General features: G+C 40.4%; 2 protein-coding genes and 1 long non-coding RNA gene across 6 annotated transcripts in view; 1 reads left to right on the top strand and 2 right to left on the bottom strand.

Moving 5' to 3' along the window:
- ST6GALNAC5 (ST6 N-acetylgalactosaminide alpha-2,6-sialyltransferase 5) overlaps positions 1–14,832 on the top strand; it is a 73,426-nt gene extending 58,594 nt beyond the window's left edge. For both annotated transcript variants that reach the window (XM_033000570.2, XM_042804788.1), the window contains 2 exons: positions 5,038–5,145; positions 12,503–14,832. In XM_033000570.2, the coding sequence (XP_032856461.1) occupies positions 5,038–5,145; positions 12,503–12,734 (340 nt within the window). In that variant the 3' untranslated portion in view covers positions 12,735–14,832. The remainder of the gene's footprint in view (positions 1–5,037; positions 5,146–12,502) is intronic.
- Positions 78–12,491, bottom strand: LOC116963518. Of its 3 annotated transcripts, none has more exons than XR_004408237.2 (3): positions 11,840–12,491; positions 6,526–9,239; positions 78–4,735 (listed from the first exon to the last, which is right to left on the bottom strand). It is a non-coding gene; the product is annotated as an uncharacterized LOC116963518 (long non-coding RNA). The 3 variants fall into 3 exon arrangements; XR_004408238.2 differs by lacking the exon at positions 11,840–12,491 and having other exon boundaries at positions 6,526–6,668; positions 6,968–11,738; XR_004408235.2 differs by lacking the exon at positions 11,840–12,491 and having other exon boundaries at positions 6,526–11,738.
- An 8,369-nt stretch (positions 14,833–23,201) lies between the features above and the next one.
- PIGK (phosphatidylinositol glycan anchor biosynthesis class K) overlaps positions 23,202–25,082 on the bottom strand; it is a 72,138-nt gene continuing 70,257 nt past the window's right edge. The window contains exon 11 of the mRNA XM_042804783.1: positions 23,202–24,396. Within this exon, the coding sequence (XP_042660717.1) occupies positions 24,280–24,396 (117 nt within the window). The 3' untranslated portion in view covers positions 23,202–24,279. The remainder of the gene's footprint in view (positions 24,397–25,082) is intronic.

Here is a 25,082-nt window from a genome sequence, read left to right as displayed (position 1 = left end):
TGAAAGTTTTTTTACTGATTCTGAAAAATCAGAATGGATAGGTTATGTTTTCTTATAGAGGAAATGCCACCATTCAGTGAATTATAATAGCTGTTTATTGAATTTAAGCATTCTTGGAACATTGCAGCTGTAAAGCTTCTTGTAAAACAAATAAACATTAGTCATACATTAGGTGCTTCAGAACAGTTCATCTTATATTTCCAACTGGGAAAAGGAAAGTTATTATGATAGTTACATCTTTATGAGACTGTTTATGACTTGTAGGCTGATCTTCAAATCAAAATCGTAGTAGGTGACCCACTGCAGGACTTGAGCATTTTCACATACAGTTTGAAAATGGGCATTTAAACCAAAGACTTCCTAGCAAGAAATACATTTATTTTTAATGAACTCCTATTTTTTACTTATTAAATATACTGCTGTAAAAATGGAACAGGGTCCCTGCTTAGGTACAAATGAAGAAGTAGGTTTACTGTGTAGTAACTCACGGGGAGACGGTCTACCTTCACAAATACTATATATACAGACCAAACCTGGAGCTGGACTTGATCCTCTTGCGGATGAGGAGGATTCAAGAGCATGGAGTTTGTTTTCTGGGCTGTACAATGAAGGCAGAAACAGTGTTGGAGGAAACTGTTGTAGCCTCTTAGCTGATGGTGACTGTGTCTTTGCTTGGCATTTGCTGCCCTAGCCATACCCGAGATGGTTTGCCTGCAGAGCTCTGTTCAGTTACAGTGGATCGACCTACACAACTAAGTTCCTGCCTGACTCACACAAACACAAGAGCACACAGTAACTTGGCCAGTTTCTTACCATTAAAGGTCCTTTTTTCTTTGTCCTCGAATCAGTGCTCGTGAGTCTCTGCCAGAGACTCTGCCTCTGCCAGAACAAGGAAGGAAAACAAGGTAAGGTGCCCTACCAGTTCTGGTGCGTTACGGTCTTTTCTAAGTTTGTTAACCCAGAGTAGAGCGAAATGAGAATGTGAATTAAGCATTTGAACACTTCAAGAAAAGTGCAAAGGATTATCTGTATGTCCAGTATTTACAAAGGCATGGAAGTTAACAAAGCTGTAGGTGCACTGTAACACGGGCCACCAGTAGCCCGAAGGGTCAGAGCCCCAGAATGCACACTGCCCCTCCCTGCCTGGATTACTCCTTCAGTGTCAGACCACATGCAGTCCCCAGTTTTGAGGAACAGTTTACCTCCTCTGCTTCTGTCTGGCCAGTTCAGCTGTGGAGAGCCAGCATCCCATTCCTTTCCTGACACTTGCCGTGCAGATTCAGGCAAGCTGCTCTTTCTGGTTCTGCATCACCCATCCAGATGCAAGAGGCCTACAGCCCTGAATGTGATGAAAGCATTTATTTTTCAAGCTCGGTCTTGGTTCCTGAAATATTCTCAAGGCATTTGAGCCATTAATGACATTAGAACAAGTTTATAGTGAACTCAGTTATGGGCAGTGTGAATCAAGGGCACTTGGGTGCTAGCAAAATTTAGCCTCGTGGACAGGTCCTGTTGCTTTTAAGAAATTGCAGGCTCTGCTGTGTATGAACCACTCCTTTAGAGGGCACATACACCCTACTTGAAGGACTAAAAAAACTAAAATGGGAGATGAAAATAAATGAATAGGCAGCACAGAAAAAGAGGGAAGATGAAAAGAAACATGGGTAGGAAGGAATTTGTAAGGGAAGGAAATTTATGTAGCTGTGGGGGCAGGAATGGAACATTGTACAGCCCAGAATGTTGCTGTTCCCTGGGAGGTTTCTGCTGAGCTCTTGACATTAGTGCCTGCAAAAAACAAAGGAGGGAGAGAGAAGGCTGATTGCAAAGTTGCAATAAGCAAACCATTCATTTCTGACTTGAAAATGATGAGAAAAAATGTAATTGGATATATTGTGCTATTCAAAAAAAAGCTGATTTCGAAATGAAGGGAAACCTTCAGAAAACATTGCTAGTTAAATAGTATGGTGCATGACAAAGGCTGCAGAGCAATATACTTGGTATTATAAAGTAACTGCACTTGAAAGTAACTTTATAATTGAATAAGGGTGCATTAAGAAAATATGATTCAGAACCAATATTATAGTAATTAGATAAAGGAAGCATAAATGAAATAACTGCAGGAAGAGTATTTCCAAAGAGATTATAAATGAGATTTTGGTGGAGCAGAAAGGCCTTTAATTGTAATTTAGTGTGCACTACAGAATTATCAGCACAGTGTGTTGGTTCATCATAGGAAAGAATATCTGATAATTTCCCCTAATAAGCACATGACAGTTCTTCATATTCTTTCATTACAGTTGATTAGGTATAAAAACAGTATTCTTTTGTTGGACTCTTGTTCAGATCTTTTATGAAAAGGCAGGACACCATAGCCCTGTTTCTATACTGCTGTCCTACAGACGTGGTATTTAAAGAGGGCAGAGTGATACCCGAGTAAGTTTTTAAATCTTTATTTCATTGTTTAGCTTTTAAGCTACTTTATTTAAATTTTGTTTTCTCATATTATTTATGGAAAACACTAGATTATGATGTAAGTGTGTGTAAGCAAGAAGAAAACTAACCCCGCAGCCAACCTAGCTAGGCTGCCTGACCTGTGCAAAGCCCAGCCACTTTGGTTATGGCTAAATAGATACAATTGCACCATCAGTTTTGGAATGTGATGTCTTGGGCACCTACAACACTGGCCTTGTACGAGCCCCAAAGTACTCTTAGCCTGAACATGTTTCTGAATTACCTAGCGATTAATTGGCTCAGAAACTCTCAAGTGACAGGAAAGCAAGTATTTTAGGCTTTTCCTTATCCTTCCCTTTCCTAATAATTCTGAGCCAAGAATTATTATTTACTGTTTTGTATTTTGCAGTGCCTGAAGGCCTCTGCTGAGCTTATGACCCAGCCATGACATTGTGACAAATTGCACCCCCCCCCAAGCTTAAGTGCAAATTCAGAAAATAAATAAGGCCCCATAATTGGACCTAATGAGATGCTTACATCATGTTATTCTCCAAATGCTAGCTTAGCCTGAAAGCTTACGTGTCACAAGCAGTGAAAACATATGTTTCAGGAGTTCATACGTTACCAGGTGACCTATAAGGAACAGGACAAATTACCTGGGTTCCCCAGCATTCTTCAGGCATTTTTGGTTAAAGAATTCCCTTATGTTTAGAAGTGTCTTTTAACCAGCCAGCACTGATACCACCACTTTATTTTTTTCTTTTGAATAGTCTAAATCACTGAGGAAATGGGAAACCTTGGTACAAGGCATTCCTCAATCTGACAGTGCTCAAACCATCTCCCTCCTACTGCCCTGTAGGTAACCTGCTTGGAACCAACTTGTTCAGCATTAGCTTGGGAAGCTGCATGGCGAGCTCCTACCCGCTGAGTTACATATTAGTGGTTGCTGGCACTTGCTTGCAGGGGCTGTTGTGACTTCAGGTCCCTGCTTCCAGGACTGTTGTGCATTCCACTATCACTGGAAACACTGTGAAAGATGGCCTTGGAACTGGGGTCAGGACCTGGGATTCCCAGGTGGCTGTTCTTATGAGAACTTCATGTTCTCAGCTGTGCTTTCTGGGGAGAGGGGTGTCACAAAATTCTGCAGGTGTCAGGCAGATGGAGGTGTGGTGGAATGGGGTTAACGTAGGTTCCATCTGAGTACGATCTGACACAGCCCACAAGCCATCCCAGAGCCTGCACTTGCTCTCACAGTGCCTCAACGTCAGTAGGCGATGAAAGGGCAGCCGGTCACTGAGAGGCCGTCGTCAGGAATCAAAGGCCTTTTTGGGTCACAGATGACACAAGCTTGAACTCCCTTCCATGAGACGTTTCTAGCTGAGTGAGCAGCCATTAAGGGAGATCTGCTGTCTCCTTCTTAAACAGTATTTGAAAGGAGATCTTTGAGTCAACTTGTTTTCTCTGGAGCAAATAATGGACTTCATGTGTCTCCATTTCTAAGAGAGGCGCCTGACTTGGTCCTGTAGGGCCGCCCCTAAGTATGCCTTTACGACACATTTAAGACATGCTCCTCACTGGCAATTCACTGACCCTCCCGTTCCAAGACTTCCAGCTCTCCCCCGGTATACAGACAATGCAGGAACTTAACACAGGACTGGGACTTCCAGTGCTTGTACCAGGCAACCAGTAACCTTATAGTACCCAGCTCTTACACACTGACCAGCCATGACGAGCAAAAAGAGGAAACGTTACTATTGCCATTTTGCAGATAAGAATCTGTGATACATCAAAATTTAAGCACAGCTTGTAAATCTCTTACATCTGTGAACAGTTCCATGGAGATCTCTCCTATTTTGCCGTTGTGCTGCTTTTAAAGATTGCTCCCAGCTTGCAGAGGTGGCCAGGGAAGGAGCTGCCTTAGCAGGCTCCCTTGCAGCACTGCCACTCATATTCAGAAGTCGCAGCAGGCAGGGCTGGGACTTGGGGCAGGCAGAGGGGTAGCACCCAGGATGAAGGTTTCGCAGGCTGGCCAAGGGACAGGCAGAGCTGCAGCTAAGAGTTTCTTGCCGGCAGTCACAGTGAGTGGCTGGGAGCTTCTAGAAACCAAATCATGGATGGGGTGGGAGGAAAGATGACTTGAGGCCAACTCTCGCTCCAGCAGACAGGCTCCTCTGCACGCTGTGGGAGGCAGCATTTTAAGCAGCCCTCTTCATCCCCCGTGATGCGTCTTCCTGAGCACTTAGTGTGTAAGCTCCATTAGGTGATTATAGATGTGTACAGATTACTAGCAGAAGAATATAAATATAGGACATGAAGTTTCAGTCACTTGAAGTAAACTTACCAAAAGGTCAGCTAAATATTAACATTGCCGTGCTCAAAATTAATTACAGCAAGGGCAGTTTCTGCACAGATTAGTCCACTGACAGAAGACACTAGCAAAATCATTAAAAGATGAATGAGCAAAGTAGTCTTGGTTGCCCAATTTTCATAACCTTTCACAAGAATGAAAAAAATGCCCAGAAATTGCTTCAGATATCTCAAGAATTATTTGTCAGCCTAGAAACTTAATTATGTTTTTGCTTTCAGGAAGATATCCAACACCTGGCTTAGCACGGGCTGGTTCACAATGACTATTGCATTAGAGCTCTGTGACAGGATAAATGTTTATGGCATGGTGCCACCGGATTTCTGCAGGTAGGATTTATTTTGGAACCATTATTAGCCAACAAGGTTGAACGTTACGGATAAATATCTGAATCCTCCCATTTTTTTTTCCTCTGCAACATGTCTTCAGTTGTCTTAAAGCAATTAACATGTCCCCAGATCTGATTCTGAAAACAACAAACAGCTTTTAATTATGTTATATAAAATATTTTAAAATTTTGTTTGTAGTGTGGGAGAATTAATCCATCTTGTTGGTTTCTTTTAGTCTCTGAATATTTATCAGTTAAAAGTAATGCAGTAATCGACACGACATTAATATGGAAAAAGGACTACTAGGAAACATTACTTCTAATTTGTTTTTAAAGTTTGCCCCCAGTTAATAAACAAACGGGGTTCTCACAATGACTAGTTTCTAAATTGAACTTTCTACACAAATCAAATTAAGATTGTTGTGTATCTGCCACAGGAGTCCCAGTCTTCCAATAAACTAGCTTCCTAAATAATCCCCAGAATTTGGACGTGCAGAAGAGATGATCATTTTGGTCATGCAGTGTGCGGGCCACGAGTGGTAGAAGCAGCACCCAGGTTCTGTCAGTGCAAGCTATGTGTCCCCTTCACACTGTTGTATAAAGTAACAGCCTCTGGACGTTTTGTGGCTACGTTGTGCCTCCAGCCATATTCGGGACTCAGAGCCAAGGTGCTGGTTAAGGTTTCCCACTATGGATCAGTGATAGGAGGGAGACAGTCTTCAGGACTTCTGGTACTGGCCCAAACTCACATTAGCTACACGATGCAAAGCATTGATCCAGTATGAATTCATACAAATTAGTTTCACATCAACAATCCTTATGCTGATTTAAGTATCAGCTGTCCATCCATTACTAAACCTCACACTCTGGGCTTTCAGAAAAACGTAGTTACGTGCCCAGACCTACTCCTGCTCCCATCTGCAGCGTGAGGTGACCCAGCAGTGCACAGAGCTGCTACTGGCCGTCTGGCACCAGGGCGTCAGTGTAATGTTTCATCACCTGCCCATGAGTCCCTTTCACTAAGAAGTACTTGCTTAATTTTCAGTTGCAAATCTGAAGTCTGGTTTATTGACTTAATTCTAGATATCTTTCAGGGGCAAGGGGAGCAAGGCTGCAGTGACAGGTTAGTTCATCTATCAAAGAACAGGACTGCTTTGACTTTCTTCTGAGCACTGAAAAGGATCATTCAGGAATCTGCATTTGTAGAAATCCCTTAAGAAATTACAGTATAAAATGTCAACACTAAATTCCACTTTGTGAGAATTTCTGCAAATTATAACAAATCACTGATGATAAATGCTGTGATGTACTGCCAGATTTCATCATGAATTCTCCAAGGAAAATAACAAACTAGATCAGATATTCCAGACAACATAAATACCTTCCACAGTGCAGCATTTTAGTTCCCTTGTCATTTCAGTTGGCCAAGACACACTTCTTCAGTTTCTGTAAGTGGCTAGTCTGTCTTCATCCAGGAGTGGCTGTATTCCAGTGGTACATGGAATTCTTAAGTAAACTGATGATCTGAAAATGCAAAAGACGGCAATTCACTGCAAAGCAATGCTCAATCCTGACTTTTCAGGCAAAGTCAGATCAGTTTAGATACATATACTTGATTAAAAAAAACCCCAACAAACTCTTAAAGAGAGGCTAATATTGTCACTGAGACCAAATGAAAGGTTTTCACAGAATTGATACACTGAAATAAAATGAATATAGTATTAAATTACAACACAACAAAGGCTGTAATCAATCCTGCTGTTGATAGATGTAATAATGCTTACAGCTTGCCTAAAAAAATCTTAACATAAGAGTACGCTCACCTGGTTGTAAAAAGGCAAAAGGTCATTTCTTAATCAAAATAATATAAAGTGTCTTTACATCAGGTTTATTCCCCAGATGATGAAGGGAAAAACTGTAGTTGCCATGGCTGGAAGATACTATCCATGAAGAGCTATGAAAGGAACCTCTTGCCATAAATACGGTTAACCACTTTAGTGTGCTCTTCAGCCACTCATTCAGAAGTTAAACAGTGCTTCCTTTCAAAGAAATAAGACAACAAAAAAGAATAGCAGAAATAAATAAATATTCTATAATTTTACGCCATATTTCCTGGTTTTCAATCAGACAAAATACAAACCTACCATTGAAAAAAACCAAACCAAACCAAACAACCAACACCCCCCCCCCAAAAAAACAAAAAACAAAACAAAACTTAAACCCCAACAACAACAAACCCCACCCTATCTCTCATATGTGTGCAAGATGGAAAAGGTACTTCAGCTGCTGTGCAACTAAAGAATCATTAAGATTGAAAAAAAGTAATACTCTTATTTCTATTCAGAGTTAATATCGCCAAATTTACAACTTCAGCAGATAGATACCCATTATTTTTTAAGTATTAATTTGTGGAGTAAGTAATGAGTGTTGGTGATCAGAGTCATGGAACTAAATTAGTATCACATCTGTAACGTGAAGGACATCTCAAAGGTATTGTGAATATCATATTGTTGATTCTGCTACAGATTATTAGCCTAAGATCATTAACCAAATTGCTTCCCACCCGTGCAGAGAAAATAGTCTAGTGAAGGAGTCTGGAGTACAGACTGAAAGATTTGTCACTATTAATTGCAACAACGTGTTTTAGATTCATTTCTATTTACTTTCACTGGACATTGATTTTTATAGCTGAACTGGAATTGGTGACCCAATTATTACAAATTGTTGGTACTTTACAGCAAAGCTGTACATAATATCAAATCCCTTGCTACAGATCTGTGCTGGAGTAAGGGTTAATGGCTTTGATACTGCTCTCATGCTGTTAAATACATCTGACTTGCACATTCTAGAACAAGATGAAAGCTTGTGCTTCCACGCACATTGCAAAGATTTTGGAGAGCGTGTGCAGCTCTATTTTGTCACAAAAAGACAAGCCATTTTGCTGTATTTTTTCCAGTGCCCAGGGATCCACTCCCAGCCTTTGCTGTAGCACACGATCACCCCAGCTGGGAAGCATTTCCCCCTGCGGGCTCCCTTTGGCAGCCTCCTGAACTGGGACATCAAGGATTTCCCTCTCTCCTCTCCACCAGCAGCCAGACCGTGGTGCACACATCGAGAGCACAAGCCCAAAGGCACTGCAGTGCTGCTGCTTTGCTTTGTGGCTGCTCAGCATCGGTGGGAAACAGACAAGCCTTAATGCAGTCTGTAGTAACTCCAGTCCCTGCCCCTTGGTATCAGCAGCAGTGGGAGGTTGGTTCCTTGCAGGTATCTCTGGGTCCTCATGCACACAGGAAGAGCCAAGGTGTTAGTGAGAAGAGCCCTCTTCAAGCCCCCTCCCTCTTCATGGGCCTTCTGGAGCTCAGAGAAACTTAAAGCTTAATTCTGAGCCTTATTTTAACTCAAATAATTTTTGCTCCAATTATGGAGCCAGATCATTTTCCTATAAGAATCCTCATTTGACTGCCAGGCCATTTCCCATCTGTGATAATTTGCCTGAAAATTGGCATTTTAAATCCTTTAATTTATTCCTTTGGGTACAGCTTTTAAATCTAGTGGTTTTTCTACCTCCTTCTCTCCACTTTTCAATTGCTTTAAATCAAGTCCATAGAGAAGCAGTTGTTGCTAGTTACATTTCCTGGGGCTTATGAGGGGCTTGCTGGAAGAAGGGGTGCTCACAGATATCGTAAACTGTATGGGAGACAGATAGTCCTGCCCTTCGGTCCATATGCCTGAAGCTCGCCCCATTACCATAACAACTTAATAACAAAATGCATAAATGGTTTGGAAAACAGCGCTAGAAGGGAGGGCAAGCAAAGGGGATCCTGGGAATAGAAAGCAAGAAATCTTCATAGTCCTGGCACAGAACCTTGCCCGTCACTCAACATATTAATGACACTTTATTCACCCTTCAAAATATAAATTATTTTACAAAGCATGTGAGTACATACCGTTTTAGTGGGTTGATTTATAATGGCTCTTCATTTGTAAAGGAAGAGGTTGACCAGAATGTGAGATGGGATGGCCTTGTTTTTCTGCCTTGTTTCTTTTGAGGCAAACACTGCTGTATTTTCAGCTTTCACTGTGGGTGGATACCATCTGTAGGAAAATGTGCACTGAAGTGGCAAACAGTAGATGACTGACATTGGGTACAAGCACACAGTTGCTGTGCTGGCAGGCTATTACGCAGGAAGTACAGTATATTTTACAGAGGAACTTTCCTAGATTCCTCCCAGCTGTGATATTAATATGCATGCAAAGTCTGACAAAATACTGATTAATGTCCAGTATCAGTCAGTGATAAAACAGCATCTGTTTTAATGTTAATAAATGAGGTGGCAAGCAATTTCCGTACAGAAATTACTCATGCATTTCATTTGCTGGTGACACAAGCTAATTGCGGAGTTAGAAGATAACACAGTACAGTTAATTTGGGTTATGGTGTAGTTACTCAAGCCAGAGTTCAAATCCAAACCTTACTAGCATGCTATCTAGGGGAATCCAGAACTTGCAGCAAAGGAGAAGGTATCTAACTGCCTTTCACAGTTCCTAAATCCCAAATACCACATGTGGGATTTAGCCTCAAAGCTTCAGTCAGCTGCAGAGGAGTCTTGGAGAGGTCTAAAGCCACCAGCATTTTCCTTTGTGCATCGCGTTCACCTCCAGTTCAGGCAGCAGACCTGCACACGAGCCCGACAGCACCCCGTGGGGATGCCTGACCGCAGCTCCTCCGCCTCCCTCGCCTGCCAGGCCCCGTGCAGCTCCTGCTCCCGGGCCGACAGGACACTGCGCACAGTACAGTGACCCGGTACAGCCTGGAGCGAAGGGCATCCACCCAGGACACGCAGGGGTTAGCTTCAGAGCCTCTGATGCAATGTGGAATCCCTGTCTTCAGAAGGGAACTCCATTGCCAAAATATCCACTGGTAGAATACTGGCAACACAGGAGCTAAAGCACTTACGGGGAGGTACAGGCTTCAAAATGTGCCTTCAAAGAGGCAACAGAAGGGTGTAACCCTAGGGAAATAGTAAGTTATCAGAGTGAGAGAGAAGAAAAAGGACCACTGTGAAGCCTTCTCTTGCTCCTCTCTCCATCTGATCCACCTGGCCCCTGTACCTGTACACTTTGGGTTCTGTGTGGAGAAAAAAAAAAAATGACCAGCATTCCTATAGATCCTCCATGAGAAATCTGATTCCCTTTATCCCCAACATCCATTGCTCATCTCCGCATAAGGGAGCGGAACAGGGAAGAGACAGACAGCGATTAATTTCCTACTTTTTGCTCTTCCAGTTCACGTTCTACAAACCCAACTCAGGCCTTTATAAAAAAGGGGTGAGGTGGGGCAGTGGAGGGAGGATCCCAACCAAATCTACCCCGAGGTACCGGGGCCAGCAGCCTTGCAGGCTCACTTTGCAGTACCAGGCCCTCAGCAGTTAGTTAACTTCTTTCCACTGTGACTGGATTTGTTCAAAGTCTGTTGGAGATAGGATTTCAACTTGCCTCATCTTAACTTTAAAGCAGTAAATTTACACCAGGCAATATAGGTTTACCCTCAAGAACACAAGAGTAAAATCCAGCTTCAGTGCAGAAAGGAAGAACAGTCTAAATGAGAGGCAGAGGCCTATGTGTTTAGTAGTTCTTAAGAAAAAACAAATCACATTAAAATGTGTCCTCTTAGATTTACAGTAACCATGCAAATGATTAATTGAAGAGATTCTAATAAGAGGTCAATGTATCCAAAAAGCATGTGAAAAAATAATTGAAGATTGAGATCTAATAGTTGTAGCTTAAAAAAAAGCATTACATTTGTATACGAAGGGTATTTTTTTACCTTACAAATACGTTTTCTGTAGGTGAGGTATTAAAGGTTTTCTTTTTACTCTTATGCATTCCAGTGAGAATATATACAGTAAATTTAGAATCCATCATATGCTAGAAATGTAATTTTAGTGTTATTCTGGTCTTGCAAGATTGATCACCATGTTGTGTTACCAGGAAGCTAGACTGATTGAATTAAAGCGTTAATCTAAGGTACAAATGGAAAGCATCAGCAATCTCATACATTACTGCTGCATATATAATATGGATAATGGCAAAATAAGAAAAATTAAGAGAATTGCGTAGGTGACAGAATTACACAGTAAAAATAATGACCAGGACAGAATACTGACAGATTGTGGATGCATTCAATTGAAAGTGAGCTTAAATATTAGCTCTTCAAAATGAAAATAATCAACTCTGTATTGGAGTTGACAGCCTGGAATCTGCATGAGATTTCTTGCTCTGTACTAGGGTCCTGTTCAGCTCAGGCTTTAATACAGAGCGGTTCCAAGGCTTCACTAAATGGTAATATCTGGATTAACTTTTCTGCCACTACAAAACAGTTTGTGGGTAGCAACTGTGGAGATGGGTACAACTGGGTTATTCGGCCTGGGACAGCTCACTCTCTTTGAATTTATAACAGAGACGGCTGTACGAGCTCTTGTCAGCCCAAAATGCCTGTGCCCAAAGTAAAAACATATTAGATACAGTTTAATGTAAAGAATAAAACAACAGGAGAATGAATCACTTTGGCTGATGATAATACAAATGTGCCTTTTACAGGATGTAACATCAAAACATTGAGGCTAGAACTGCTAAAATGAACTTTCTCCTAAGTGTCTTGGGCATATCCTGTGTGTCATCGTGTGAGTACTCACCTCCTGCTGGCTAATGCCGATGGGCTCACAAGGGCAGAAGACACTGTGGGTGAATGGTTTGAATTTTTAGCTCAGATACATGAAAGTTAGCACTGTAAAATCAAAAAGAACTCATTTGTGCATCAGATGTTTGATTATAAACCCAGCAGAAGCAGACTGTATCACTGGCCCGGCGTGCAGATACATCCATTGAAGCTGTGCACTCAGAACCTCCTGCACCATGCTGGCAATGTTCAGCTGAGCTGATGTGACACAGATAACCACCTCCCCCCTTTCTTCCGCTTCCCTTTCTTCCCCCAGTTCAGTAAATACCTCTGCAAGGCTTTTTACAAATCACAATGTAGATATAAATCTCTTTTAAGCGGTTTGCTTCAAATTTCAGAGTAGTAACACAGCCCTGCAGCACTCTCCCTTGTTTCTGAGCTACTGCTGTCCTTTATTTAACCAGGAGGAGGGGATTAAAGGAGAGCAATAGAAAGAGCAAAGACAAGACCTTTGTCCCTTTCTGATGTATTAAATATGCAAGAAAAATACAGCTACCTAGAAATCTGGTTTTACTGGGAGAAAAAGTGGATTTGAGCCCATCAGTTTATTAAAGATAGCATCTTTTCAATCACTAAAAAAGAACAGCGCAGGCTTCCATCTATTTTCTTTCTTCTACAGGGATCCTAATCATCTCTCAGTACCATATCATTATTATGAACCTTTGGGACCTGATGAATGCACAATGTACATTTCACACGAGCGGGGACGAAAGGGCAGTCATCATCGTTTCATCACAGAGAAACGAGTGTTTGAGAACTGGGCACGGACCTTCAACATTCGCTTTTTCCAACCAGACTGGAAACCAGAACCACTCACTGTAAACCACCCCGAGATTAAACCAGTGGTCTGAGGGATGAGTGCACGAGGCCGCAATCACGGTCACCTGCTGGATCAGCCTTCAGGGTGTTGGACCTTCTGGGACAGCAAGGCAGCCGGGAGGAGAAGGGTAACAGGATTTGCAGCTGGTAACTGCGAGCGCAGTCCGGAGGTTACGATGAAGGTGCAGAGCATACTGAGCACCTTCTGTCCAGCCGTGTATTAATCCAGTGTATAGCCTCTTTTGGCCATCTGACTTCCTCTGTGTGTGTGTGATTTGTGAAAAACAACCTGAGTGTCATTAACAGATTGTTAATTCATTATGGTTTTTTAAAGTACAATGCCACTAAATTTTCATAGTGAACACTTGCAGTATTTATTTAATGGAGGTTTTTATGCAAACTAGGCCAGTATTTTTCTAGTTCACAGTTATGTGGTTGTTTATCTTTCAGAATCTTTCAAATCCAAAATTAATATTGCTGATGATTTGAAAGGCCTAGCTTTTATTTATAAAATTTGTTTGAAAAAATACAATTCTATATAGCATGTAATTAATATTTGATCTGGAAATGTTGCATTTCTTTTAAAAATTCGGGGTTCTGTTCCAGCCTAAAGCCTTTAACAGCAAGAACGGTCCCATGTGCAAATCTAACTTTACATTCTGACATGTTAATATGAAAACGGTAGTGAAAATTCTGTTTGATATTAATGTGCATTTGCTGCTGTGCTATCAAGCTGCTGTTTTTTAATTAGGGGTGGGAGGAAGGAGGGCAAAGTTTATCCAGAAAATCACTGGCTTTAGCAGTATGCTTTTCAGTGAAGAGACCAGGCTAAGGCTGGAGGGGTTGCGTTCTGCTTCGCCTCTTGCGGTCCTGCAAGAGGGTGAAGGAGCAACCCTCCCGAGGCAAGAGACTACACACCAGGCAACGACTGCTTGGAACAACATGACCAAATTTCTGAAATCAAGAAGTTAAATTACCAGGTACAACACCACCAGCCATACTAGCCAAAAAGATTACAACACTGCACCTGCAAAAATCTCTGCCTTCCACTGTTCCAAGATCATCACCGATCTCGGAGATCTGGGCCTGCACTGAAGCTGGGATGTGCAAGGAGTTCCACGAATACAAAACTGTCCCCTTGAAAAGAACAAAGTTACACTTGGCAGTTCTTTTGTGAAGTACATGCGCATGGCGAGTCCCGGTGAGCCAAGGGCACGGACAGTGCTGGTGCTGGGTATGGAACCTCACAGTGTCAGTTCATGGCTCACATTTGGCTTGTGAATAAAGAAGATTTCAGTTACACTATTATTTTTCCTTTTGCCTCACTAATATTAAATCTCTTATTTCTTGGAAATAATCAGTAGGAGTAGCTATTGCATGGAACATTATGCCTCAGCTGGCAACAGGTGTCTCTCAACAAAGACAATACCTTAAAATGTGTAAATGCAAGAAGCTGAACCTCAGAGGCGACACACAGACCTGGGACCAAACTCACCATCATTCAAACCCACTTATAACCCACAGTCTTCCTCTTTCCAAAACTGGACAGCAATAGCTGCAGCTGCCCTACAGCCACCCCGATTCTCTGGGGACAGAGGGAACTGCCCCGTGTCAGGGGCAGAACAGTGTTAGTCCTGTAACACTGCCTGGACCTCAAGAGCCACTCTCCTCGCTGCAGCCCTCCCCACTATCAAAGAGCAAGAAGCTATAACCTATTTTGCCTTAAAAGCTTTCTTCTGGTGCTCTTCCTGGTGCCCACCACTCGGCATACAAACTGAACGCAAAGCTCTACTGTTGCCAGTCGCTTGTAACCTGTCTCTTGTCAGCTGGTGTTTAACTCTCCCTCTTTCACTGATTGTGTTTTACTCCTTCCACTTGATTTCACAACATTCTACAAAAAACAGAATGAATTTTGAACTAATGGTAATTTGAACATCCCTTTCAGCATGTGTACTGGGGCGTGTATCCATCATATATCGCTCAAACTGATGAACTCTCTCAAATTGATTTACAGATCATTTCTAATGTGACTGCAAGAGATGGTTCAGATCACAGTAGGTCCTCTGATGCCACCATGCTTTTGTTATTTTATTAGTGATATAATAATAAAAAGATCTTGCCGTTCTAAAATAGAACTCTTTAGTTTTTCCATTAGTCAAGGGCTGCACGATGTGTATGCTAAATGTTTAGTTCTGTTATTGTTAAAACCAGATCATTTTAAAATAGATTACACTATTTTAGTATTCAGTAGAAACATGGGGACTTGCCAGACTCTGTTGTGCTCCACATGCTTGTTTCCTGTCTGCAAGACTCATCAATACCAAGTAGATCAGATAAAGCATTAAGAATGTGAAGAAGAAACATGGGATAAACTGATACAAAATCTCCTAATTTCTACCAGAGCAAATCTAAGGACTGTAAATATTCCTTCTTCAGGTTCTGTTAATAACAACTGTGTATTCCTGTTACCCTTACACACACGCACATTATTAAACAAAACAAACCCAAACCTCACTTTAGTCTCATCAGCCTCCTGTGAAGTTTCAGCAAGTTCCCCCATCTAATTACAGAAAGTACCAAGCAGTATTTTCTACGAGCAAGTCACACCGGCATACATAAACCTAACTGCAAAAGGAATTTGATGAAGCCAAGCAGACAGCAAGTTTTAAAAAGGACGGATCACCCAGATTTATATGGAATATAAATCCAGTCCAAAAAGCCCAAGGTATCAGAGTGCAAAAGAAATGTAAATATTTTTTAAAGTGCTGCAATTTTAATTTACAAATTACTGATATATTTTTCTATAAAAGCACAGGTTTTGAACCACAGTATATCCTGCTACATTTCAGCCTGAAGTAAGGTTTTATGGCTAAGTTATAAAACAAACAGATTAATGATAGAAAATGCTGTCAGGCCAGAGATAAGTAGTACAAACTAAGCACTGCTGCCATTCTCTGGTTTATGTTGTCATCTTACACTCTTCCCTGTAATTTGATCGATTCATGATCTTCAGGGCGCATCATTTCACATATTAAAAGCCGTTGCAAAACAGTGTTTACAGACATCAGCAATTTTAAGATCTATGTTACTTTAGCTCTGAACTCCTTGCGTGCCTTACGCTTTTTATGCTTGGCTTCATCAGAGTAGCTATTTTTCATCTCGAAGAACCATAGCTCTTAGGCTGTGATATGTGCAACTGAAATCGAGAATGATAAAGAGACTATCTCTGCAACTAAGAACAGAAAAATACAACTATTGCTTTCTGTTATTTTGGCACAATGGTTGCAAGATGCCCCGCTAACAGCATCACGACACAAAGCAGAAACACAACGGACTCTGAGAAAACCTTCCACCCAAAGCATTAAAGCACCTCAGAAAGACAAGTTTAACACGGGTTATTCCTGGTTAAGGAAACTGAGGGAAGGAGAGGTTAAACTTACTAAGACCAAGTCACAGCCTTAGGACTAGATTTTAGAGATACTCGGGTCTGCTGACAGCTACTCCTGGCTCTAGCCACTAGAACACACAATGGCAATTTCATTCATTATACATACATACACACGAACAGGAGTGTAAATTAATAAAATTCTGCAGGAGGTGCTTACCTGCTTCTTAACCTGCAGTACTTCTTGGTCAAACTTTATAGGAAATTAAGTGATTTTACCCAAAATAGCTCTAAGGAGGCAAGGACACAATAATCTAAAAATACCTGGAAAAACCCTAGGGGATGGAGTGAGGGAAATCTAAAGAGTAAAGAATAAAATGTGGTTTGTGCTATTCAGTGATGTTTCCCTGGAATATGAAGATCGAAGTCAGGCTGGAGCTGACAGGAGTGGAAAGCTGTGGCTCAGTGACAATGTGTGTCCTGCAGAAGTTTCTTTTCAATATTATACAAATCTATCACATGTGCCACAAAAATTCTTTGAAAAATTCTGATGATCACCTCTGACTAATGAAAGTTAATTATTTTATTTGATGCAAGCAGATGCAATTTCTAGTTCAATTAAAAACATAGCTTAGGGATAAAAAAACACAAAGAAACAGTTGCACAAGGAAAGAGTACTTGTAAGACAGCAAAACGTAGTGCAAGAGAAGAAAGTACAGAAACCTTACAGGTATCAGTACTTCACCTTTCCTGGTGCATCAGTTAATGCTGATCACCTTGGGTTTCCAGCTGCCTATTGCAAAAGTACACCTTGCATATCACAAGTGTAAGACTTTATAAGGAGAAAGGAGGAGAAAAAAAAAAGTAAGGGCAATCTCCTCTTAAAAAAACCTAGGGAATATGAAAGGGCAAGAGTCTACGGTGGTGAGATATTTCTTTGTAATGAGGCAGAAAAGTATAAAACTCAAAGGATGTTTTATAAAATGCCTGTAAAATGTCTCTGCTTATGCTAAATACCATTAAAACCACAAGACTGTTAAGTGTTTTCTACACTGAAAATAACAACAAAACATGAAATGTCAAATGATGCCCTTTGACCACCGTGTGGATGGAGTTTCAGTATCACAGTGGAAACAAAGACAGTGACTTTTAGCACAGGCTCTGTGGCAAACGCAGACGTGTGGAAAGAGGCCGTGAACCAGCATCTCCTTCCCATCTGCAGCACCCCCCGGGGGCACCAGCAGAGAGCACCCCGCTGCCACAGACACACTCTGGCCCTGCCAGCAGAAACGGGAGACGTTTCTTTGTGCTGTCCCTGAACAACAGACCACGCCAGAGAAACTACTCAGCAGGTGATGAGCACCCAGTGCCCCTGCTGACTCTGGAGTGCTTGGACTGGGAATTGTCAGGAAGACAGAAAAGACAAACTGCAGACAAGCAACTGCAGCAACCCAACCAAATGGATGGGAAACTGTAACAACTGAATTAGCAGTCATAAAGAAGATACACTGGCTAAGATGTAATGCAGCCTTTGTAAGATAAGTCATGCCTCGCAAATCTAGAGTTCTTCAGAGTTCTCTGAAGCCAGGGGACGAGATCCAGGTGACGAATCCACAACTGGCTTTGCAAGGTGTCTCTTTTAAAAGTCTTACAAAGAAGCTACGGTGCTGCAGGGTAAAAGATAAGATCCTCACCGACAGAATCCATCTGAGCATAGGAAATGAGTCTAAGAGGATACATCATCAGCTTAAGGTTACAAGCAGAATTCCACAGGGAAATGTCACAATATATTTTCTCTGCTTTTCTATATTCTTTCCCTGGCATCTACCACAGGTAACTCCTAGACACAGGATACTGGAGCTAGACTCTGTCTAAATAAATAGATAACTAAAAAATACGAAAAAACGTGCTGTATCCAGTGAACATCAACTTGTACACTAAAGCCCAGTTACAGTCTTGCCATACTCACAGTGTGCCAGGCAGCCACAAGATCCAACAACAGTATCTGCATTCTCATTTTACTGAAATAATGTCAAAGTATCTACCTCAGGTGGAGAGCAAGCGTGGACCCTTTTTAACAGCCAAGGAAAGTCATTTTAATAATCTGGTTTCTCAGAACACGTTTATCTCCTTCAGGAGATGTCTAGTGATATTTAAATCTGCCAGCTTCTTTACATAACCCAGACAACTATTAAGATAACATCAGTAGCTTTTAGGACACTAGATACTTCCTGAAGTACAGAGAGGATAAGGGGAATAATGCATATTTAGCAAGGTATAAGGTTTTAGGACTTTGCTGACTGCACTTTGGCTATCAGATCAGTTGGAGCCTGTCAGATAGGATCCAAACATACAGCATGATGTGAGTCTGTTAATAGCAAAATGAAGGGAATTCTGAAGGGAACCATTTGGTGTGGCTGAGTTTAAGGCAAGAGCTTAGGTTACACTCATGTTTTAACAAAGAAGGCAAAGTGAACAGATTTATAACCTATGAGGATTTGCTTCCCCCCACTGCATCCTTGCTGTAACCACTCTGCACAAAAAGCCAGAACTGAAAGGTTACTGGTATTCTGTGGGACCGTTCATTTGTGTTGGACAAAACTGGAACATTTCCACTACAGCATTATTTTTTTTAGATATGGCAATGCATCTGTAGGTGAGCATTACATGAAACACTAAATAGCTATTCCTTGTCACTCCATTGCAAATGATATTGCAGAGAAGGAGCCGCTATACAGAAATGAGTAACAAAAACAAGTGCAGAAAACCTTCCAAACACATGCAAAAAAAAAAAAAAAAAGCAAAGATAGGGACTACTGCAGAGAAGGGTACATAAAAGAACTGTGCAAAATATAAACGTACACTGCAGTGATACACTGATGGCCCTATTTGCTATTCTACTTGCATTATAAAGACCAAGGGAGGTAAGGGGACCCTAAAAACTCCACAATTTGAGCCATATTTTTGAGCTACAGACTTAATCTGGGCAGGAAAACCAGTACAGAAGAAGTAACTTATCAAAAAACAAACAGCAGTATCTAATGGATAGTAATGCTTTTCACTGGTAAATCCTGAAGCATTTGACAAAGAAAATACCGTTATATTTGAACTGATATAAAGGAAGGACAGAGCCCAAACTTAAAATGCCCACTACGTGCAAAACCAGTGAACCTGGTCAAGCATTTAATATATGACAGCATTATTCCATTAACTTATGTTGGAGGCAAGCAAGGAAACACATCTGCTATTTCAAATAAGTCAACTTTGACACTGGGACTAGTATGACATGCCAGGAATCTCCCAAAGAAACCACAGCCCGGTGGCCTGGTCTCTGGAGAGAGGTGTCACCAGCAGCCAGCAGCATGAAAAAAATAACTTCATAAGAAATAACATCTACGCTAGAGCTTTGCCAGCATTGCTGGAATACTACTGAAACAATCTGTTTCTGGTATAGCTTGTTTTGTTCAACAGATTTCTGTAAACAATTCTGCCAAAATAACTTCTGCCAATACAATTAGTATCTCTGGTAAGCCTGTTGGTCAGAGCAGAAAAACTGGCTCAGTTTTGGTCAAGACTTCAGTGTTCTTTGTATATATACGTTAGAAGACAGAATGAACAAAAGAATGAAAGAACGGAAGAAAAAGAAAGAAAGAGGTTAAATCTAAAATTTGCATGGGGAAGAAGACATGTCACAAGCAAACATTAATAGATGTACATCTTCATAGATTTTGAACTGAAACCTTAAACACTGTCAATTTAACCACTAAATCAGGCAGAAATCCTCATGAAGGGAGAAAAAGTAACTCATTTTAAAGAACTTGCAAATGAAATCAGTGCTATGAAATACCAATTTCAGATTATGTTATGTAGCTTATACAAGTCATCTTCATAAAACAACTCTTTCAAGATACATTTCCCTACAGCATATTATTTTAAAAAGTTAATAGAAAGAGGAAAAGCAGAAATAATTGCACAGTGCACACAGCAGAGGATATTATCTTCTAGGAGAAACACTTTTCTCTGTTGTTTTGTTTTTTTGATTTTTTTTTTTAAATTTGCCTTTCACCACTTATAGAATGCAAAAACTATTATGCTCATTATTGTACAGAAGTGTTGAAGTGATGGTTGTGAAGTTCTTGCGGCACATGTGACTGATTCATAGAATACCAAAAATAAACTTCTGCAGGGCAGACACTGCGATTGAGTCACAACTTTCCACTCCGTCAGCTCCCACCTGACTTTGGTTTTCATATTCCAGGGAAATATATCTAGATGGTTGGGAAGACACCTGCATTATATACACTGATATTTTCTGAAGTTCTTAACTTTATGGACAGATTAGTCTCTTGGGTGAAACATTTTTTGCTTGTCCTCAGTCCAAAGGTGACTTAGTCTGGAAGCACGTTAAAATTCTACCGGGAGATGGAAATGGCTCGATTTGCAGACACGCAACAACAGAATTAGAACCAGATTACATTTGTTCTTCTGTAATCAATAATGGAGACCAGCTTTTAAGAGAGGAAAACAACTGATACAGAAAAAAAGTTCACACTCTAGATACACTATCACTAATGATATTTGTAAAGATACTTTTGAACAGTCTGTGAGTTTTGCTGATGCTGAGAAGGCAGCATTTTCATGGTGATAGTGACATAAATATAAAAAGATTCAGCTGGCAGAGACCAATGAAATGCTTACTGCCTCATCACTGCCTAGGCTTCCTTCTCCACTGAATTTTGCAGGAATGTCACTTTTCAGTCTGTTACGGAAGTGTAACTTAGAGGCAACATTTGTGTAAATGTTTGGGCATGGTCATACAAGACAGCGTTCTCTAATGTATACAGCATCTCACAGACAGTTCAGAAATCAAATGAAGTGCAGAGACATGAGAGAATATGTATGTGAGTATAACCCTACTGTTAACTTACCATTACTTCAGATCAGTAACAGTAATGCATTTCAATATGTGATCCTGAAAGAGAGCTGAAAAACTGAAATCAAATAACTTGTAGTTTTATCACCCATGATTATCCAACGCAACGTCTATGAAACCCACTCCAAGGCCTGTCAATGCAGTTACACAGTACAGGGTGCAGACGGTCAAAATTTTGCAAGGATGGGCATACTTGGTTCACAAACCTATCTGTGTAGACTCACAAAATGCTGAAATTTAAATTATGCTCTGGAAGTTTCTATGCAAAGAAACATCAAGAAACCGCCACCTGGCTTGTTTTCTGGATTCCATTAAAAAGATCATCTGTGCACAATGGAGGAAACACCTATGCTGCACAAGCACATTGTCTGGCCTGCAAAACACAAAGGGTCTGTGAGTGAGAATAACATGGCTGGTTCCCAGAACCCAGATCCCAAACTGAGTTTGAAGGGCTTTCAGAAAGAACGAAAAGATTACTAACTTTAAATAAATAATTAAATATACAAAACACATTTACAGACAATTCTGTGACATTTCTATACTTGCTTTCAGACTATAACTATTCAAGGAATAAAAGTTATCACAGTATAGAAAATACTGCCTTGTAAGTGTAGCACAGGCAACTCTATGGTGACTCTGAGAATGATCCATGTCAACTCCTCGCTTTGTGCATATAAAAATGTTAGAAATGCCCCAAGCACAGTTTGCTGCATTCCAGTCAAATTGTTGTTCTCTCTTCACTTTAATCACCTTCACAGGCACACTTACTGAGTGCTCCTATTCATAAATTGCATTTTAATAACCCACCTAATTGCCTCCTTTTCCCCAAGCAGATAAGCTTTTAAAAAGACAGCATCTTTGGTATCTTCTGCTACTTACAAAATTCAGCTGAGTTCTGTAGATGTTTCTATCACTTCCTCCAAAAGGTGGCTGAAAGAGGGAAAGAGAAAAATTGAATAACGCCTGAGGAGTCGGAGTAAGTGTAATTGCAACTGATGCAAGGCACAAAGCTCTATCAGCTTCACTTTAGCTACTTTTTAAAGTGTGACAAAACTTGCCTATAAAATAAATATTTGATTAAAAATATTCATTACAGTTGAAAAAGAGTATCAAAGGCTGGATTAAAAAATGAAAGCTAAGCAAATCCTCTCAGAAATTCTGTAGGATTCATTTCTAGACCATGTCTACATATTTCTATAGTGTCTCTCTGCATTTTCATACAGTCTGTCTACAACAGATCTTAGCTAGCTGTTGCATTAGAAATAGCTGAGGTGGGGGGAAAAAAAAAAAAAGATTATTTTCTGATTTTAAGAAAAGTCACCATTGTATTGGATTTTGCATATGAAGTCACTGCTTATGAAGGGTGCTATCCAAAAAAACAACCCCAAAACCCAACACATTGTGAAGAGATCCAGTGATGCAGCACTAGGAATGCTGCTCAGAGCTGTTCGACTCCTCCCTCTCTGCAGGAGGCACTTTCAGCAAACACAACTTTCATCTTTATTTGCATTGCTGTTGGCAGGTGATACCTGTGCATCAGTTATACAAAAACTTCTCACCGTCAAATTGGGAAGAAACCTCTAGTATTATTTATCACAGAATATCAGTTTATAGAACTATGAGGACAGTGGTGTAGGGATGCTTTTGTTTTAAATACAGATTAATTCCACTTCCTGGTGCTTAGCCTGCACAATTGAAAACAATTCCTGCCGCTCACCAAAAAGCGGAACAAAGAGGCGTAGCAGGCAAGTGTTTACCTCCCGATAATGGATCATTTTGTACCTTTATCCTCTCCAAGCCTAGAAGATGTATGAAGAAAAAAAATAAGGTTTTAATACTCAAGAGATGTACTGCACTGCTGGTTTTATTGTTCTCTGCCATCAGCCCTTAGAAACAGCTGAAGGCTTCAAGGGCTGCCTCCGCTGCAGCCCTCCCCGTCAGCGGGCACGCACAGCTCTGACAAGTTCACTACCCCTCACCCAAGGCTATGATGCCACAATCAATCTGAAAGAGAAGAAAAAAGGATAACAAAAATATTTATGCACTCAGATTTGTATGTTTTGCACAATATGAAAATGCTCAATGCCTTATTCTAAGAAAAATGTATTGGCTCTGACATTATGTGTGATTAAAGTAATTTCTAATAACTTTCAGAGATATGTACCTAGCATTTACACCACGTATGCATCATGTAATCTTTATTATGATTCAGCTAGAGAACAGGTTCCAAAAGCAAACTGCAAAAGCTTCTCCTTGCTGACAGACTTGCTTCTATATATGCACAAATTTGCTCTTCTCTTCACTACTATCAGTGTATTATACAGACAAAACCCTTTTAGCATACATTCATCAGTAAATGTCCAAGAATCAGAGTTTACAAAAGCTAGATGATAAAGCTCATTTTCCAAGGGCTCAGAAACTACAGGACACAGCAGTATAATTTATAATATTTTTCATCCTGATGCCAGAGTCGATTTTCTTCTGTGCAAAAATCCAGTGCACTGAAAATCCTGAAAGCATCCAACTCCATATTGTATGGACTGAAAATACAACACCTATGAAGGCTTTCTAAAGGACACGGTGAAGTCATAGTTTCACTTTTCTTGGCATTTTTTTAGCAGATTCAGTGAGGTCATCATATATTTTTGTTTCACTTTCACCAACTCATAGAATCCTACACTCAGAATTGCCTGAGGTGAAAGGACTGATCTAAGGGTTGTACTAACAAGGAAGAAAAAAAGAAAAAAAAAAAAAATCAATATATTCTAGAGTATTTTTATTTTTGTGAAGAAAGCTTTCAATACGTCATGCCAAAGTCTGTAAAGTGGCTTAAGTTTTTATTGATAAAATGACATCTTAAATAACGTTCTGCACAATGTCTAGTTCTTTACTGATAGGCTGACTCCTCCTAAGATTTACTTTGAAGCAGAGGGGAAAGAATTTGCCCATTTACAATTCACAATCGACCTCAGAAATTCTGTGACTGTGTTTAGGTCCCTCCTCTTTAAGTTTAACCACAAAGAAGAATTCCTCAGAAAAGCATTAAAATATGTTTAAAACAAACAAACGAACAAAAGTCTAACGTTAAAGCCATTTGTTAGACTCTTTTCAGAAAAGAGGGGCAAAAGAGATGACCTCAAAAGAACCTTTAGAAGCGAGATCTCAGCACTTTTTCACTACAACCATAATACACGTCCAGAGAACTTGGATGACACCAATGAATCCAAAGTAGCAGTCAATGCAATCATCTTGCTCAAATTCAGAAGATGTGTTTCATGTGCTTGATTCCATATGTTTTGAAGAAAACCATGATGATCAATGCCCAGAGTCCTAAAATAAATCCTCCAGGAGGATGCCAGTCCTTTTGTTTTGGTTTCTGAAAAAAAGAAAAACAAACAAAAAGAGAAAAACAAAGAATTCATACTTAGCTTTCACATTAAACAGGCACTCTGTTTATAAAGTGAAAAAAAAAAAAAAATCCTTGCAGTAGAGAAAAATACCAGTAAGCTGTATTTCTTCATATAGGAGAAGCATCTTTCTTCTTGACGTGGTGGAAAGGCTGATAGGAGGTGAGCTGCCACTCAAGCAGGGAGGTTAAATACCACAAAAAGGCCACTACAGCTGTGCCCGAGACACCACTTTGACAGTGCCTATCAGCATGTGGGACATGTTCAAACTCATTTGTTTGGACAGAATTCCTCATATCTGGTCTCATGTTAATACAAGAGAAAAATGCTGCGAGTATGAAGAATGTGAAAGAGAAAAGACAGTGTTGTTTTTCCACTCCCTTGAATGTTTTCTACAGCTCCTTCTGTACTCAGAATTATATGAATAAACAGATATCTAACCACACAAGAAGCTAAGATTCATTATTACAGGAATATCATAAAACAAAATAGGATTGTTTTTAATGTCAATCACATTTCCCAGGGGCCTCATTGAGTCTAACTGCCTTTCCTTCATGTAGAAATATATTCTGCAATTCAAATACCTGTCCCTTCAACAATTTTTTCATCTTCAGTAAAAAGCAATACATTGCAATTTGTTAAGGCCTTTTCTATC

The sequence above is a fragment of the Tyto alba genome, unplaced genomic scaffold, assembly GCF_018691265.1.
Source record: "Tyto alba isolate M040663 unplaced genomic scaffold, T.alba_DEE_v4.0 Super-Scaffold_1000006, whole genome shotgun sequence".
NCBI lineage: Eukaryota > Metazoa > Chordata > Aves > Strigiformes > Tytonidae > Tyto > Tyto alba.
The sequence above is the reverse complement of the archived record's forward strand: the minus strand, read 5'-3'. Positions and strand labels throughout refer to the sequence as shown.